A 15,695-nucleotide genomic window follows, 5' to 3' on the forward strand; every position below is an offset into this window, starting at 1 on the left:
CAAGATGTTTTATTCATCTTTGAAGTTGTACAGTGCCTCATGAAAGACCCTTTATTGACAATATTCGATCCAAATTTAGAAGGTTTTTAAAAAGGTTTAATAAATGCATAAAGCAGTAACCAAACCGTCACAGTAGTAAGCAACCTGTCTCATTGTCGTGTGACTGAATAACCTGAAGGGCATGAAACAAAGTTCTGCAGTAATTGCATTCGAATGTCTTTAAGTTTTGTGCCTCGGTGTTTCTGTTGTTTACTTTGGTGTTGATTCCTAAGCTGAATAGCTCAAGATTTTAATTACAATAAGATTCTAAAAAATATGTCAACATGTTACAATACATTATCATTTCATTTGGCAATCAAAGTTTTTTACACTTCATTTGGAGTTTGTGTAATTATTGCATTATTTTGCCCATTTTCTAAAGATTTTTCAGTTACGCTCAAAATTTATCTTTTTTTTATCTTTTTCGAAATGTATTTACAGTGGTAGAATCAAACTTTCACCGATATATAACCTTTTTCAATCATTTTGTATTGTAATGATGTTGTATTTCGATTCATTTGAAACGAGACTTTAAACTAGAAAGTATTCGGTTTCTGAGGTCCGCTGCACGCCTCCCACGATTCGTGGGAAAGGTTTAACAATCATTGCGTGACCATATGGTGGTTGTCGAAAACGAAACCAGCAAAAACTGAGTGTCACCACCGTCCGAAACAAGAGCCACCATTGTCGAGACGCGCAGCGTACACGTATCGAATCGGTAAACGTTGGTGGTTAGAAATTTAATTAAAAGAAAACATCCTCGTCCACAGGATATGGCGAACCGTGGCGAAGCGCGTTTATGGTAGTAACAGGAGAGAGTTGACGCGTCGTAAACCGAAACAAGCCAATTTTTGTTCAATTTCACGCCTTCGGAGGGTTGTCCCGACTGCATCGAGTACATCGAAACGGTTAGGTGGTGTCAAATAGCGCTTCCTTTTCGTCGTCCTCGCCCAGTCTGGTCGTAAAACTGTACTCGAGTAATTGGTTCACGTTTCCGAACCAAACTTTCCAGAGAGTGAGATCTGAATGGCTCGGTGCTGGCTTACGCCGTACCCGGTTGTCCTTAACTAGGTGGTCCCCGACCTGCTTCATACAATGGATAGCGTTTCACAAATAGACGTGGCATGCAGAAGATTGGATAAAAACATGCCAAGTTCCCATGACTTCGAAAAGTTAACCACACTTTCATAATACGATCGATTGTGTCAGCGAAGGCCAAATATGAGTTGCGTCTATGAAGATGTCCAAAATTCCTGGAATTCGAGTATATCGATCAATGCCGATCGTTGTACCAAACGGATGAGCAAAGAGGAAGCCGTGTATTCAATGCTCGTCTGTTCGGCCGACAAAGGACGCTCGCTGGTCGGGTCTCCTGGAAATCGTTAATTCCAAAACGAAGAACATCAAATCTACCGCTGGAAATGGTGAGCAGAGGTGTCCAATGCCAATGCCTCCTGTACAGAATTTACCGACTCACAAGCTTATGCTTAAGCCGACGGGCAAAGGCACAGCAGAACGAGCGCTGCACGCCCGTGGTGGTCCACAAGATGGCTGAATCGTCTTCATACCACCCTGTCGAAATGGATGCAGCCGTAAAAAAAATCGATGCACTCACGGTGGAGACCGCAACCGCCGCAGGATCTGCACGAAGAGCACCCAAAAGAAGTGCAGAAGCCTAATCTACATGCTAAATTATGCTCGGTCCGTCTGACGCTACCGCCAGTGCGCTGGTGGTCTACCCGGGCGGCCACCCGGAGATGGACTGTGCCGCCGATCCTGCGTTAAATTATGCGCAATTCGGAGCGGGCTATTAGCAGGTTAATTACGACTTGAGCGTGCAACTCGCTGGCGGTGCTTCTGATGGGCAACGGGTTGGATTCTCAGAACGCGATGGTTTGCAATGCTGCGGCACATACCGGACCGCTTCTGAAAAGTTGGTAAATCAATTTTAATATCCTGACAGCCTGAACAGTTACTTTATTACTCAGGCAGGCGCGATCCGATATCGGAGGTCATGACAAAAATGCACTGCAGCCTTCGGTTCCGTGATGACCACAAAGGTGAAGAACGGATGAAGAACAGGATCATTCCTGAGTCGAGAAGGGATGAGCATTAATGCCGGTTTTGCGAAAAACGCTTCCAAGCCGGGTGGCAAATTAGATTCCGACAAAGCAGTAGTTCTAGAAATTGACCGCCGTCGGGAGGAGGAGGAGGGGGGCCAGGCCACCTAAGAATTGAGATCGACCAGAACCTGCAGGCCCGGGACCAGAACCACCTTAGCGGCTTTTCCTTTTACTTTCCTCGCCGGCGGACAGGTTTCCCAAGCAAGCGAGCGTTGGCAATCAGCTGAAACGAGTCTAGCGAGCGAACGGCAGCACCGAAAGCCGAAGCCGTTTAACGACTCCATAAAATCGCACGCTCAGGTTCACTCTGAGCGAGAAGATCACATAATTGAACCAACCATCTTCGTTCAACTCTTTCATCTGGCGGTAGAAAAATAACTGAACTGCAAAAAAGGTTCGAGATCAAGCAGAATTTTCAAGGGCAGCTTCCAATTCCCAGGCAGCACTACGTCGATTTAGCGCGGGATCGATATGGAGGCCATAAGCCAAAAAGGTTATTTCTTCACGAAGCGAAGAACCATCTCAAGGCCTGGGAGCGTATTTATGATTAATAATATCGTTTTAGACTCAACTGTACGAATTAGAAATCGCCGCTGCTTAACATTTATACTGCCGAGCCGTCCTATACACGTTCGTTCGTTCGAGCAACGATCTTCAGTTTCGCCGTCAAGGAAAACGGTAGGTGGAGGAGGCAAGGGGCGCAGGAAACCGGCTAAACTATCCCGGGTCATTTTTCGGAAGACAAATTGATGAGTATGAAATGGGATTTAGAGTGAATTCGTGTATTTTAAAAATGCTTACACCAACATCGAATTTCATCGACGTGCTTCCAATATGGCTACAATTAAAATGCACACATGGAAAATGTGTTGTTACGGTTCGGAAGGCGGGTTAAAATTTGTCCTTCGCGGCACGCAGGGCTTGCATCGTGTCGAGGGAGTTGGTCTTGCCGACGAACGCTTGCACCGTTGGCTCACGGGCGCGCATGAATACGTTGATGCGCTTCTCCTGTCCGATGGTGGATGGCACCAGCGCCCGGCGACCTTCGAGGTCGGCTGCCTGCGTTCGTTCGAGCAGTGCCCGGGTATCCTCGTTCGACGGCTCCACCATGTTGCAGAAGCGCAGGTTCTGCAGCGCGTACTCGTGGCCACAGTAGACGTGCGTATCGTCCGGCAGGCTGGACAGCTGGCCGATCAGTGCGTCGTGCATCTGCTGCGGGGTGCCCTCGAAAAAGCGACCGCAACCGGCCAGAAAAAGTGTGTCGCCGGTGAAGACGGCCCGGTCCTGGTCCGATTCGACATAGTAGCAAATGTGGGACGTGGTGTGGCACGGCGTCGACAGGCAGCGCACCCGCAGCTGCCCGATTTCGAACGTATCGTCCTGCTTGACCCGGTGCGATAGCCGGTCGATACGGGCGTCGTCACCGCCGTACACGCGCAGCTCGCCCCAGTCCGCGTTCTCCCGGAAGCGCTGGTACAGTGCCTCGTTGCCCCCGGCATGGTCCCAGTGGTGGTGCGTCGTGAGCACCTGGTTCAGTTGGACACCTTCCTCCTTTACCACCTCCAGCACACGGTCCGGCTCGACTGGGTCCACCACGGCGGCTCGGCGCGTCGCGTTGCACACCACCAGGTACATGAAGTTATCCTTCAGCGCCGGTATCTTCTTCACCGTCATGCTCGCCATCGCGGTTGTCTGTACGCTCTGCTGTCGGCGCTGCAAACTAAAACTGGCAACTGTACCGGGGGGAGGGAAACAATGGGCGAAAAAGTCTTAGCTCAAGACTCCAAAACCAATACGGCTGTGCGGTCCTCACCGGTAAAGTAGAGTGCTGTCAGGCGCTGGGAGAGACGGTGCGGGAGCAGATTGAGCAGTGACATGGGACGCAATCGAATCAGAAAACCCAATCACACCGATTAACTCACATTAGGGAGTGTATTAGATTTGCGGAGTTATACTTCCCACTTGCCGTAAAGCAGCTATTTGAAGGACAGAGTTGTTGTGAAGCTTATGTTGAACCGAACCTTTTCGTTTACTTCGCTGTAATGAGACGCACTGGTCGTCTTGACGGCTTGATTTGACCGCGGTACTGCTGTGTCACGATGAAAAAGACTGAATGCTGATAAGAGTATCACCACTTTTTCGTTTGGTACGATGAAACTTAAATAACACTGTTATCGAAAATTGCGAGCTGCCGATAACGCTCGTGAGGCAAACAAAAATAAAGGTAAACAAACCGATTTTGACAGTTTGACAGCCGGTGTGAGATGGGAGAGCGTTTTTATAGCTGCTCGGTGAGAGGGAGTTCGTGAGAAACAATACGCCACAGGCACATATGCGAAACCCGCGGTTTTCAAAACATTCCAATATTCAAACATATGTTTTTGACAGTTGCTTGATGAAGAAAAAAGGCTTCCTACATCACGTTTACCCCCCCCGGTGAGTCAACAAGTAGTGCAAACCATCCACATCAGGTGTATGTTCAGGGTTTTATACCGATTGACCTATACCTGGTGTACTAATTTAAATCAGGACCGTTGCGGGTTCACTTAATATTATAGATAAGCACCGGCAGCATTTCAAATAGCAGCATGCGCATATTGTACTGCAAGCTATATATTGCTGTTAACTCAAGATCAGCGCAAAACCATCCTTTGAACATTTTCACCGAACTGGTAATCCCATTACGTAACTGAAGCAACATAACACGGGATTCTCTCGGTCACTTTGAAAACATGTGGTGGTCACGAGAGAGCGCCTATGAGGTGAGTTGTGTGAGGTGAGCCGAGTGAGATGGATCACGGCAATTGTTATTTTAGAAAGAAGGTTGGCTCAAAATGAGTTTTATCAATTAATGTTTGAAATAGTATCTTCAATCGAGCGAGAAATTTATGCTGCTTGCTAAGAAATTAACCATCAGGCTAACGATTGCCTGTGTTGACAATACCCAACCCACGATGGGGTGAAGCGATGTAAAGATGTGATTTTTGTGTCTGTAAAATAGCTATGATTTCTAATACGTCTGGCAGAAGGATAGACTGATTATTGCCAATGAAGCTTGAGATGCTAGTTACTTAAAAAACGACATTGGCAGTATATCATTGGCAGTATACTAACCTTTGTAGCTTCATTAGTAAATACAAGATAGTTTACCATTCATTTTTTGTAAGTATTAATACTATTCTTACCTAACTCCTGTATTCACACAACAAACTATCAAACCGAAAGTTGATATTAATCAGAAAAACTCTTGATGTGTTTGAAGTAAAATATATCTATACCTTGGAGTTGTAATATATACCGTCAATATACCTTGTTTACGCAATGGCACGCACGCACAATAGTGATTTCACCTTTTCTCACTTCCTTCTCTCACTTGAGTTTACCTGGGAGAGCGAAGCCCTAAAATAGATTCTCGTCAAGTTCATACTCACCGATGCATTCCAAAATGCATTGGGGGGTGCATGCTCTCGGAGAAATGTGCACTGATTGAATGCACCTTGCAGCGGGAAAGCCAAGGGTATGCTGACTTGTGAATCAAGCGCGGGAAAGGGCAGAGATCACACCGAACAAATTTACAATTTTACCATGTGTCGTTTCCTTTTTTTTCGTTTGATTGCTCCAATTTGCGAACAACGGATAAAGGAAAAACTACAGAACACGACGAGTAAGGTTTTATAATGTGTGATTTTTCTTTATTTTAGCATGGGTTTACGTAAGTAGTATGCGTTACAACTGAACTTCATCCGCGTGGATTCGCTTTTCTCACATAAATTATTCGTGGGGATTCGCCATATCTGGCTGCTATTGGCTGTCGCGTGTTGGGTTTTCGTACGTCGTTGGCGCTCGGTCCAACTCATAAGCAGTTCAGTTAGTATATGCTAATAGACGTGTGACATATAAATAAAAAATAAGTTACGGGGCGTTGGTATATGCTTGCTTTTCTTAACAGACGTATTCCTTAACTGCTCCCCACCAGGGATACGAGGGTCGGGCGAGTCGAATGGTCGGTGCGGCGATGGTGTTGGTTGGTTGTAAAATTTTTTTTGTTTGTTTGCTTGTGTCCATTTGACAGTTTGCCTCAAAAGTCAGACTGCATCAGAGTCTAAAACGAATCACCTCTCGATCTCGAGGACTGCTCGATGAACGGATGGACGCAAAACTGGGGAAAGAAAATGCCTGCAGCCTTCCGCGGGCCGCGCATCCCAAACGTGTGTGTGTGTGTTTCCTCTTTCACTTGCTTGCCACCCACTAGCGCGCCATTCACCCGCCGCCATTCGCATCTCTGGCATTTTGAGCGATACAAAAAAATTCTCTCACACCGAAACCGTTTTGATTTTTCGCGAAAGCTCGATCACGCAACTGGAGGTGTGAAAATGTGTCGTTGTTGTTCCACAGTGATTATGACACGTGCGTGTGTATGTAAGTGTAGCTTCAGTGCGTTCCGATTTTCGCTCCATAGCAGTTTCGGCCGGTTCCAATGCAAAATCAAGACACAAATTGGTTCGCGTGACGCTTCCTCCGCTTCTTTTTTTGCTTCCACCTGCTTGCGTTCATGCTTTTCCTCACGTCAGCGCTTCCGCTCCTCTCCACCGCTCCTGCTCCTCGCTGAGCCTTTTCCGGCCTTCCGGCCGGCGGTACATTTGCTCCGTGTGGTTAGCTTCCTCTGCATCCCTATTACGTTCCTTCAAATCCAAAAACAAAACTTCTCTTTCTTTTCCTCTCTCTCTCGCTCTCTCTCCCTCTCCTTCTCACTGTTTCTACCGTCGTGTGTGGCGTCGGGGTGGCAGGCAAGCATCCCAGCCACCGCCACCGGTGCAGAGCAAGTCCATTCGACGGCACAATTCTTCTCTAAAGTAGTAGCTTCTTAACATCTAGTATCTTCACAACATACGAAAATCGGGTGGGGGGAAACGGGGGAGGGGGGGGGGGGGCGGGAAAATCTTTGGGAAAATATGCAGTTAGCAGTAACTGGTTTTCTTTTCGGTAGGTGGGCTGTTCTGTGGGGTAGGGTGGGGTGGAGGAGGGCTGGGAACGAGGGTGTCACGGAGGACAACGAATTTCGCCTTCCAACCCCAGGCTAGGGTGGTGGAGGGAGGTGGGGGGGGGGGGGGAGAGGGGGAGGTATTAGCGGGGTGGCTTTTTCAGCGGGCGGCGAATGCGAAAAACAAAACAAGCGGCCAAGCGTCCCGGCGCGTTCCCTTCTCTGCCGCGCGCCGCTGGGAAATTCGTTTCCACCGTTTTCGCCAAATTGTCTACAGCCTCTTTGTGTGTTTCTGTGTGCCTGTGTGTGTGCATGTTAGTGTGGTCGGGTGTTTGGGTGTGTTCCCTTCGCACTTGCGGTTCGGTTTCAAAGGTGCCGGTGGAGGTTATAGGTTGCTACAGCGTAGCTGGTAAAGGCGCGTGTTTTCGAAGCTGATTTTCTTAACACAAAATACAAATTACAAAAAAAAAAGGTAGAAAAAATAAGAGAAGACAAAGAGAAGGATTAATAAGTAGCCTGGGCACGGAGGACAGAATCCTGGTATCAAATACGAAGGACATACTAACGGGACGGGGCTGAGAGTGAACAACAAAAGGAAAGAAAACCAATGTGGATGGCCAAACACGAATGAAGGGAAACCCCAGAGAGCAACGATGGACGGTGGGCCGTTTTGGGGTGGAATCAGAGATCAACACACCAAAAACAACCGACACCCGTCGAACATTCTGTGATGGTCCGGAGTCGAGCAGTGAGTCAGTTCAGTTGAATGCTGGATGAACTTCTTCGAGGAAACAGGAAGAAACACACAAAGTAAATAGTCAAAATAGGTAATAGTCATCTATCAAGTTACAAGGAAGCTTTTCAGGTTGTTTTCCGATCATGGCGATGTGGTTGTGATAGACGTGCGTGGTCAGCGTCACTCAGAGTTTTGAAAATTCGGGATGAAGTTCCCAAGGAGAGATGTTCGATTGAAGCGGAAAGAAAATGAAAGTCGTTGGCATGGTAGGAAAAAGGAGTGATAAAATAACAAAGTTACGAATGAAAAATGCGAGGAGGCTAGGAAAAATACCAAAAATAAAAAGAAATAGATAAAGGGGAAGGAAGTGGGACAGTGGGATGGAAGTGGGATTTTTGTTTTGGCGGGAAGTCGTTCCGTCACCCTAAACGGTTTTTCGTTTCAGCTTTGCAGCGCTCAGTTTGTACTCAGTCCGGTCGTTTGGTGGGCATTCCTGGTCCGTTAGGGAGTTGAGGAGTTTCCCTCTTTTCCTCTCTTTCGTTCTCCCTTTCTCTTTCTAACTCGTTTGTTTGTTTGCAAGTTCAAATGCTGTCCATCAGTCAGAAGTTATTTAAAAATGAAAAGAGTCCAAAGGTTGCTCCCTTAAATGGAAAATCCCCCAATACTCGTGGGCAGCAAAAGTTGGTTCAAAAGCCGACTACTTTGATGGCCAAAACAAAAAAGAAAACATCGAACCAAAACCATCGGTTCTCTACCGCATCTGCTTCAGCCGGGTTTAGAATATTTTATTGAAATTACGTAAGATTAATTGCAGCAGGGTAAAAAAGGAAAAGTTGTTTGATCGAATTAAAAAATGTACTAAATCATTTCCTCGCTCCGCACTCTCTCTCTTTACTAAAAAAAAAAAATCGGTACAAAAAAGAAAAGAAAACGGCCCATCTGAAAAGACGATAACTTGATCGTCGATATACTAAACAAACATAACAAAAACAAAATATTACAGCTCCTAAGCAAAAGGCATCTTTCTTAAACACGAACAGGACTCCGCAAAACTCAATCACATGTCGGGACGCGAGTTTCCCGAGTTAAAACAAGACAAAAAAAAAATAATAAAACAAACAACTGTAGAATGGAAAAGTGCACTTCGCACCATCGCGGGACGATGGGCGCAAGCTTGCTCGTATACGTCTTGGTGCAGTTTCGTTTTGCTCCATTTGCTCGGACCCTTTTTCCCCGCGGAGAGCTTTTCCCCCGGGGTCTCCAGGGAAGCCGGGAAACTCATCAGAATATGTTGTACGTAACCTTAATATCACCGCACTGGGGACAGAAGTACATTTTCTTCTGCCTCTTCTTCTGCTTCTCGCGTATTTTCCTGCGCACGCGTGGCAGAAAGATGGTACAATTTTCAATACCAATAGAAAAAAAAAAACAAACCCCCATTTTCATACACGCACGCCGTTTTTCCCCCCCATTCGTCCCCGTGGGGAAGGGGGAAAAGGGGAAGGTGCGCAGTTTTGGGGGCGCAGGTTTGCGCGAACGGAAGCGAAGCGGGACGGGGTGGGTGGGTGGGGGAAGGAATTCCCGGTTGTGAGGGTGGAGGGGGGGGGGGGGTTGTGAAATCCAAATCGGTTGCATTTTTAATTCGTTTCCAGTTTCATTATCGGCGCCCCGGTACCGTTGTTGGCCGAAGGGTCGAGGGGGGGGGGGGGGGGGGGATTTCAGAGGAAGGTGGGTTTGGAGGGTTGGGGTGGTGTTTTTATTTTTTTTATTTTTGCAAAAGGTTTCATCGAAGGAATGTTTAGGTGGTGGAGGGTGGTTGGGGAGGTTGAGGGGGTGGTTTTTGAGGAAGGATGGCATAGAGAAAGAAGAGAGAAGAAAAATAAAGAAAAAGAAAAAAAGATACATTAACGTTAATGCTCCGCTTTCAGCCGCGCGCATATGTTTGCTTCTGCCGCGGAGAAGAATGTGTTTGGTTTGGTTTTGTTTTGGTTTTTCTTTTCAAATGGAAAGCTTAAGTGATGCTGTACGATCGTAAAAAAAAAACCAAGACTCGTTGGTGATAGGGGTTTTCCAATGTCCACTCTACCGACCGAACTCCGAGCCTGGGGGGCTGATCTGCAGCTGGTGAAGCCAATGGATGAGCAAACAAGTCATGAGAATGGGATCCCTCGTGGAGTTCCTTTCACTGCAGATGTGTGAGTTACGGAGCGGAACCGGAAATTGTTCATGATTGTAGAAAGGGGTTTACAAATGAAGTAGGACAAGATTCCTTGCGGAAGCGAAAAGAGGAAGTAGAGTGTTTAGTAGGTGATGAAAGGAATGGGCGGGATGGATAAAGGGTGGCGGTGGAAGTATACACACACAGGATACGGATTTGACCAAAACTAGTAGACAAACGTTCTTCACACACTCACAATGAGGGCGGACGGGGGAGGGTGGGGCAGGGGTGGGGTTCTTCTCCATTCGAGTTCTAAGGTGCGCAAATATAGGGGAAAACCACAAAACCAGCTCGAGATCGGGGGGGTCTGCACAACTCCCTACCAACGACGACAGTATGGCGCTAGTACCTATATGCATGAAGATGAGCCTATAATTACCGCCCTGAACAGTCGAGCGCTGCTGCGGGTGTGCTCTAGAGACCTGCTACCTGCTCGGGCGAGAGTCAACGCAGCGACAAAAAGCGATTGGATATAGCACGCACACACGCACACGCACACACAAATGACACAAATGGTGATCTATTCGCAGGTGGCGACCACAGCCGCGCAACGAAGGCGCCCCCCACGCAGCGTCAAGGACTAACAAACGGATGGGACAAGACAAGACGACAAGACAAGAGATAAGTTAAGGAGTGTGTATAGAGAAAACCACATAGAGATAGCAAATGCCTCACAAGTTCCAGACTTCTGGGTAGGATATAGGGTGGGGGAGGAGGGGGGGGGGGGGGGGGTTGAGGAGGACGACGACTAGGGAGCAGGTTCCTTAGTTCCGATGGAGAGCAACATTTCAGAATCAGATAAAGTAAAATTAAATACTATCGATAAATGTAAGTTTGTTACGCCTAGAGGGAAGGAGGAGGAGGAGGACGAGGAGGAACGAAAACATAGTTGGGGAGGGTGTGGGGGATAGCTAATGACGGAAGATAGTGGCGGCTTTTTTTGGTTTTTTTTGGGGGGGGTGGGTGAGAGAGCTTTGGGATATTCACGTTAGCGTATTGTTCGGGTTGGTGTAGGTGAAGCCCTCGAACTGGGCCTGGTCCATCGAGGCGAGGATGTTGCGATCGATGGGCGTCAGCCGCGCTCGCTCCCGAGTAAACTGCTTGTCGAAATACTGCGTATCGAGTGGATGCCGCTTTTATTTTGGGGGGAAGAAAAAAAGAGGGGAAAGAAAGAGAATACAGATAGATAGATAGTTTGAAGGGGGTTTGTGACACGAACAGGATCAAACAGCGGCGCAAAGGCAATTTTGGGGACTAGGCTAGGCACACGGGGTTTGTTGTTTACACACTTGGCAAGTGCAGAGCTCGTCGAAAACGTTCGGCACGACACCTCACTCGCGTGACAGCCGAACAAGGCTTCATTTGGGCACAGAATTGACAGATATGAGTGGTTTCATCAACGAGAATAAAGAGTCGCTAGACTCCTCTGAGCGGTCTCCAAAGTAGAGGAAGGCTTTACTCGTCGAGAAAGACTTGATATGCTTAGATTGACAATAATTAGAAGGTTTTGACATTTGCAGAATAAAGATGTAATAGAAATGCAACATATAGGTCTAGTTATAGTTCTAGATAAAGACACCTGTCCTAAGCAATGCAACGACCTCAATCCAACGTAGGAGGTCTGAATCTTATAAGGTGGCAGAATAAAGAAGTAGTAGAATAACAGCAACTGATATAGAAGTCAGTCGGGATCTGGATCTTGTAGGTCTAGATATAGTTCTAGATCAAGACACCTATCCCAAGCAGGTCGTCAGCAATGCAACGACCTCTATGCAACGTCTCCTCCATGGGAGGTCTGACACATATAGTGGTAGAATAAAGAAGTAGTTGAAGTGCAACGGAAATAGAAGTAAGTTGAGACCCGGATCATGAAGGTCTAGATCAAGACACCTATCCAAAGTAGGTCATTAGTATTCCGATGAGTTCAATGCAAAATCTCGCCCAATCATGGGAGTTCAAAATACATCAGCTAAAGCTAGTTTGCATTCGCAACTAAACTTTGATGGCTCACAATGCTAATCATTTAAATGGTGATCATGTACGCAATAGGTCCAACTCCTCAATACGTCAACTGCGTAAGATTTCAGCAGATTTGTCTGACAGAACCCAACGAACGCTATAGGCGATCCCAGTTTAGTTGTGTTTATCTGAGGATACCGTTGCCTTTGAGCACTTAGTTGAGGGGAGCTTGTTATCCAAAACATGCTGCTATCACCAGCTGTGTGTGCTGCGCCGCACGTCATGACGGGCATGTCCGTCTCCCGTCGACGGATGTTAATTGGCGTAGAATGTTCATGAACTTCAACTTGTTACTTCAGATATACCTCAAAACACAAACTCCCTCATTATTCGACAAAGTTCGCCCACAGTAGGGGAGGGTGTAAACAGTAGCCTACACTTGCCGACGATGTAAACTGCGAGCAGCGGGATGGCAAAAACAAAAAACAAAAGCAAAAGCACTTACCACTTGCGGCTTGAACGGTGGCTCGATGGCTCGTCTCTCCAGTTTGTCCCAGATAATACTATTGAAGAATGGGTGATACTTGATGTCGCTCTCCTCGTCCATGGTGTTGAGGACGCCCAGGCGTATCGAGGCGTCCTTTTCCAGCAGCTAGCGTACGGAAATAGGGATAGCAAAGTGAAAAAGGGTACGGATGAGAGCCACGCCGTTGTTGATCCTAGGGAAGGTGGCTAAGGGATGGTATATTTACCGATTGCAGCAACCGCAGCGCCTCCTTGGAGAGATAGTGCGGGAACCACGGAATTTCGTTGCAGATCGACCAGAACAGCTCGTCCTCGTCGCAGCCGCTGAACGGTGACTGGCCGACGAGCATCTCGTACACTAGCACTCCGAACGACCACCAGTCGACAGCTTGGTTGTATTTTTGACCCTACGCCGCCGGGGAAGAGGAGAGAATCCGGAGGATCAACAAGAGAACCAATGGACGGGAGGTTCTGGGCCTTGCTACTACCTTTATAATTTCAGGTGCCATGTAATCAGGTGTACCACAGAAGCTGTCCGCTAGCTTGTCCAGATAGATTTCCAGCTTGCACATGCCGAAATCTGCTATTCGCACGTGCCCGTCGTAGTCGAGCAGAACGTTGTCCAGCTTAAGATCACTGCACGATGATAGGAGCGGAACGGAAAAGAAACAACGATTGGTGATGGACAGCTCGCTAGTCAGTCAGTTCTCCAGGTACGACGGGTCTTACCGGTAGACGATGCCCTTTCGGTGCAAAAACTTCAAACCCGACACAATTTCGGCGGCGTAGAACCGGGCTCGCGCCTCCGGGAACCGGCCGCTCTGTTGTATGTGAAACATCAGATCACCACCGTTCAGGTACTCCATAACAAAAAACAAATGACTCTGCGATTTAGAGGAGGGCGAAGAAAAGAAAGTAGAGTGAAAAGGAACGAAATCAGAAAAAGGTATCGGTAAGGTCATCAATCGAAGCTCATCTATCGACGTTTATTTTAACTCTATGAAACGAGATATCAATCTCTGGAAGTGAGACACCGACCGCGTCGTTCGATGGAGGAGAAGATTTAGCGGCGAAAGAGGTGCACGCGACGTTGTGGAATACCATACGGATCCCCGACATCGGGGACCTCATCACTAGCGTCGCCAGAAAGGTTAGGACACCCGAGTTTGCTGATGGGATTCTATTTTTATTGCGACGTTTGCCACCCGACGAGGCTCGCACGAAGGATTATAAACCACGGCTTCAAAATGCCAATTTTATGGCGATCTTGTTTCCGTCTGCTTTCCACCTCGCTCTGCTCTTCTGTACGCGATCCTTTCGTTTTGCTGAAGCGAACATCATGCCTTGAGTGACACGAACCGTCCGATTAAAAAGTGGAAAGCGTGAGTGTGAGTGCTTAGTCGGCGCCGCGGCGAGCCTTAGATGTAAACATAACCTTTAATTTCCCGAGGGGCAGCGGGCAAATTTGCAAATGAATCAAGGATCAAAGCTCTCATAAACCGATAATGGTGCCGCCTTGGGACGCGGTTTAATGGGTGGCGGGACAAGTTTATGTGCCCTCTGCTTCCTAAGCTAGGCCCAAGGGTATATAGTCTGGTGGGTTTTCTCATCTGATTCGGGTACGAGTAAGATGAATTAATTGAGAGGAGTTTCTTCTAAAATTAGCTTAGCTGTTACGGAATTAATATTTTTTCAGAATCACAAGGTATAGTATACCTATTATTTTATAGTTATCTGATAAATCAAATAAACAAACATATTCAATTATTAAAAAAGAGAGTCTCGGCCAAGTAATAAATAAGAGCAGTGCATATGCTCATATGCTGCGAAACGCATATCAATTTACACTGTAACTGTTCCTTTACAAAACGTCAAGTTTTCCAAAAACTTGACTTCACAAATGAGAACTTATAAACTTTTCATAGTTTGATTTCGTTTTATGTCCCACTGGCTGTGCGAGTCTCGTTACTATAGATGTTACTTAACCCTTTCACGACCAACAGAAATATTTTTCCCATCTACAAAACTCGTTACTGTTTGTTGAACTATTATCAAAACGATACGTTTGAAACGAAACGTCAAAGAAAACATTTTGTCAAAGGCGGCAAATGTCTTTCTGAACAAATAAACAATACGAACAGTCGCTTCCACAAAATTGAAAGTAAATTATTAAATAATAATTTAAATAAATTAAAAAGAAAAGCGTCAAAAAGTAGTTATAAACTACACTATATAGTAACAGAAAATAAAAGAAAAATCTTCAAAAAGAACAAGTTAGTTGAAAAATAATAGGTCAACTGGACCGGTTCAAAGCGTTGTTTTACGCAAATATCCCATCAGACTAATCATATTGGATGCTTATAAAAGCCCTTGTTTTTGTTTACAGAAATGTTTGACACATTCCATGAAAGAAAATCGAAACCCCCCCCCCCCCAATGTTGTTGCATTTTATGGTTCGCATTATCGCATCACCAACCTGTTCTCGAACCATCCTGCCGTGCTCGAGAAAAAGTTAAAAAGGCGAAAAGGTGCATACGATGCACAACGCCCTACAACAAGCAGCCAAATATCGGTCAATGGGTTCGGGTACTGGTTTAAGAATAGAACCGCATCCCTTTTCCACGCATCCCGGATGGTTCCCGGTTCGGGGTTCTATTTCGGGTGGGGAACATTCCTGCCGGTAGCTGGTTGGCCCCCCCTGAAAGCCGGGGGGGGGGGGGGGGGGGGGTGGGAGGGCGGCTCTAAAAATAAAGTGCCCCGGTGGCTCCGAGTTCCCGGTGGGAGGGTGCGACTTCCTTGTTCCCGCGACGACGAGTCGGTTGATGAACCGTCGCCAAAGTGGAGTGGGTCAACTTACATCGGTTTGAAAGGTGCAGAAGAGGTGGCACAGGAACGGGTGCTTGGTACCGAGTGCCAGCACCTTGCGCTCGATCAGCGTGCAGTCGACGTCGTCGTCCTCCAGCACCACGTCCTTCTTCAGACACTTGATCGCGTAGTAGTAGTCGGAGTTTTTCAACTCAGCCAAAAATACCTTGTTTACCAAATAAAAATGTGTCAAATGAGATCAATTAAATTAAGATTTCCTATACACAAGAGAACAGGAAGCAAGACGAT

At 46.8% G+C, this 15,695-nt stretch overlaps 2 protein-coding genes across 2 annotated transcripts in view; both read right to left on the reverse strand.

The window, feature by feature from the left end:
- Positions 1-2,964: 2,964 nt before the first annotated feature.
- On the reverse strand, positions 2,965-4,113 carry LOC131290766 (hydroxyacylglutathione hydrolase, mitochondrial). Its single transcript, XM_058319941.1, has 2 exons — positions 3,976-4,113; positions 2,965-3,895 (listed from the first exon to the last, which is right to left on the reverse strand). Exons 1-2 carry the CDS (start codon positions 4,037-4,039, stop codon positions 3,054-3,056), a joined length of 906 nt encoding a protein of 301 aa, XP_058175924.1. The 5' UTR covers positions 4,040-4,113; the 3' UTR covers positions 2,965-3,053.
- A 5,047-nt stretch (positions 4,114-9,160) lies between these two features.
- LOC131291157 (serine-rich adhesin for platelets-like) overlaps positions 9,161-15,695 on the reverse strand; it is a 31,503-nt gene continuing 24,968 nt past the window's right edge. Inside the window, exons 4-10 of the mRNA XM_058320347.1 lie at positions 15,439-15,612; positions 13,311-13,465; positions 13,070-13,217; positions 12,809-12,988; positions 12,562-12,708; positions 11,085-11,230; positions 9,161-9,251 (exon numbers count right to left, since the gene is read on the reverse strand). Coding sequence (XP_058176330.1) covers positions 9,161-9,251; positions 11,085-11,230; positions 12,562-12,708; positions 12,809-12,988; positions 13,070-13,217; positions 13,311-13,465; positions 15,439-15,612 — 1,041 coding nt within the window. The remainder of the gene's footprint in view (positions 9,252-11,084; positions 11,231-12,561; positions 12,709-12,808; positions 12,989-13,069; positions 13,218-13,310; positions 13,466-15,438; positions 15,613-15,695) is intronic.

This window comes from Anopheles ziemanni, chromosome X (assembly GCF_943734765.1).
Source record: "Anopheles ziemanni chromosome X, idAnoZiCoDA_A2_x.2, whole genome shotgun sequence".
NCBI lineage: Eukaryota > Metazoa > Arthropoda > Insecta > Diptera > Culicidae > Anopheles > Anopheles ziemanni.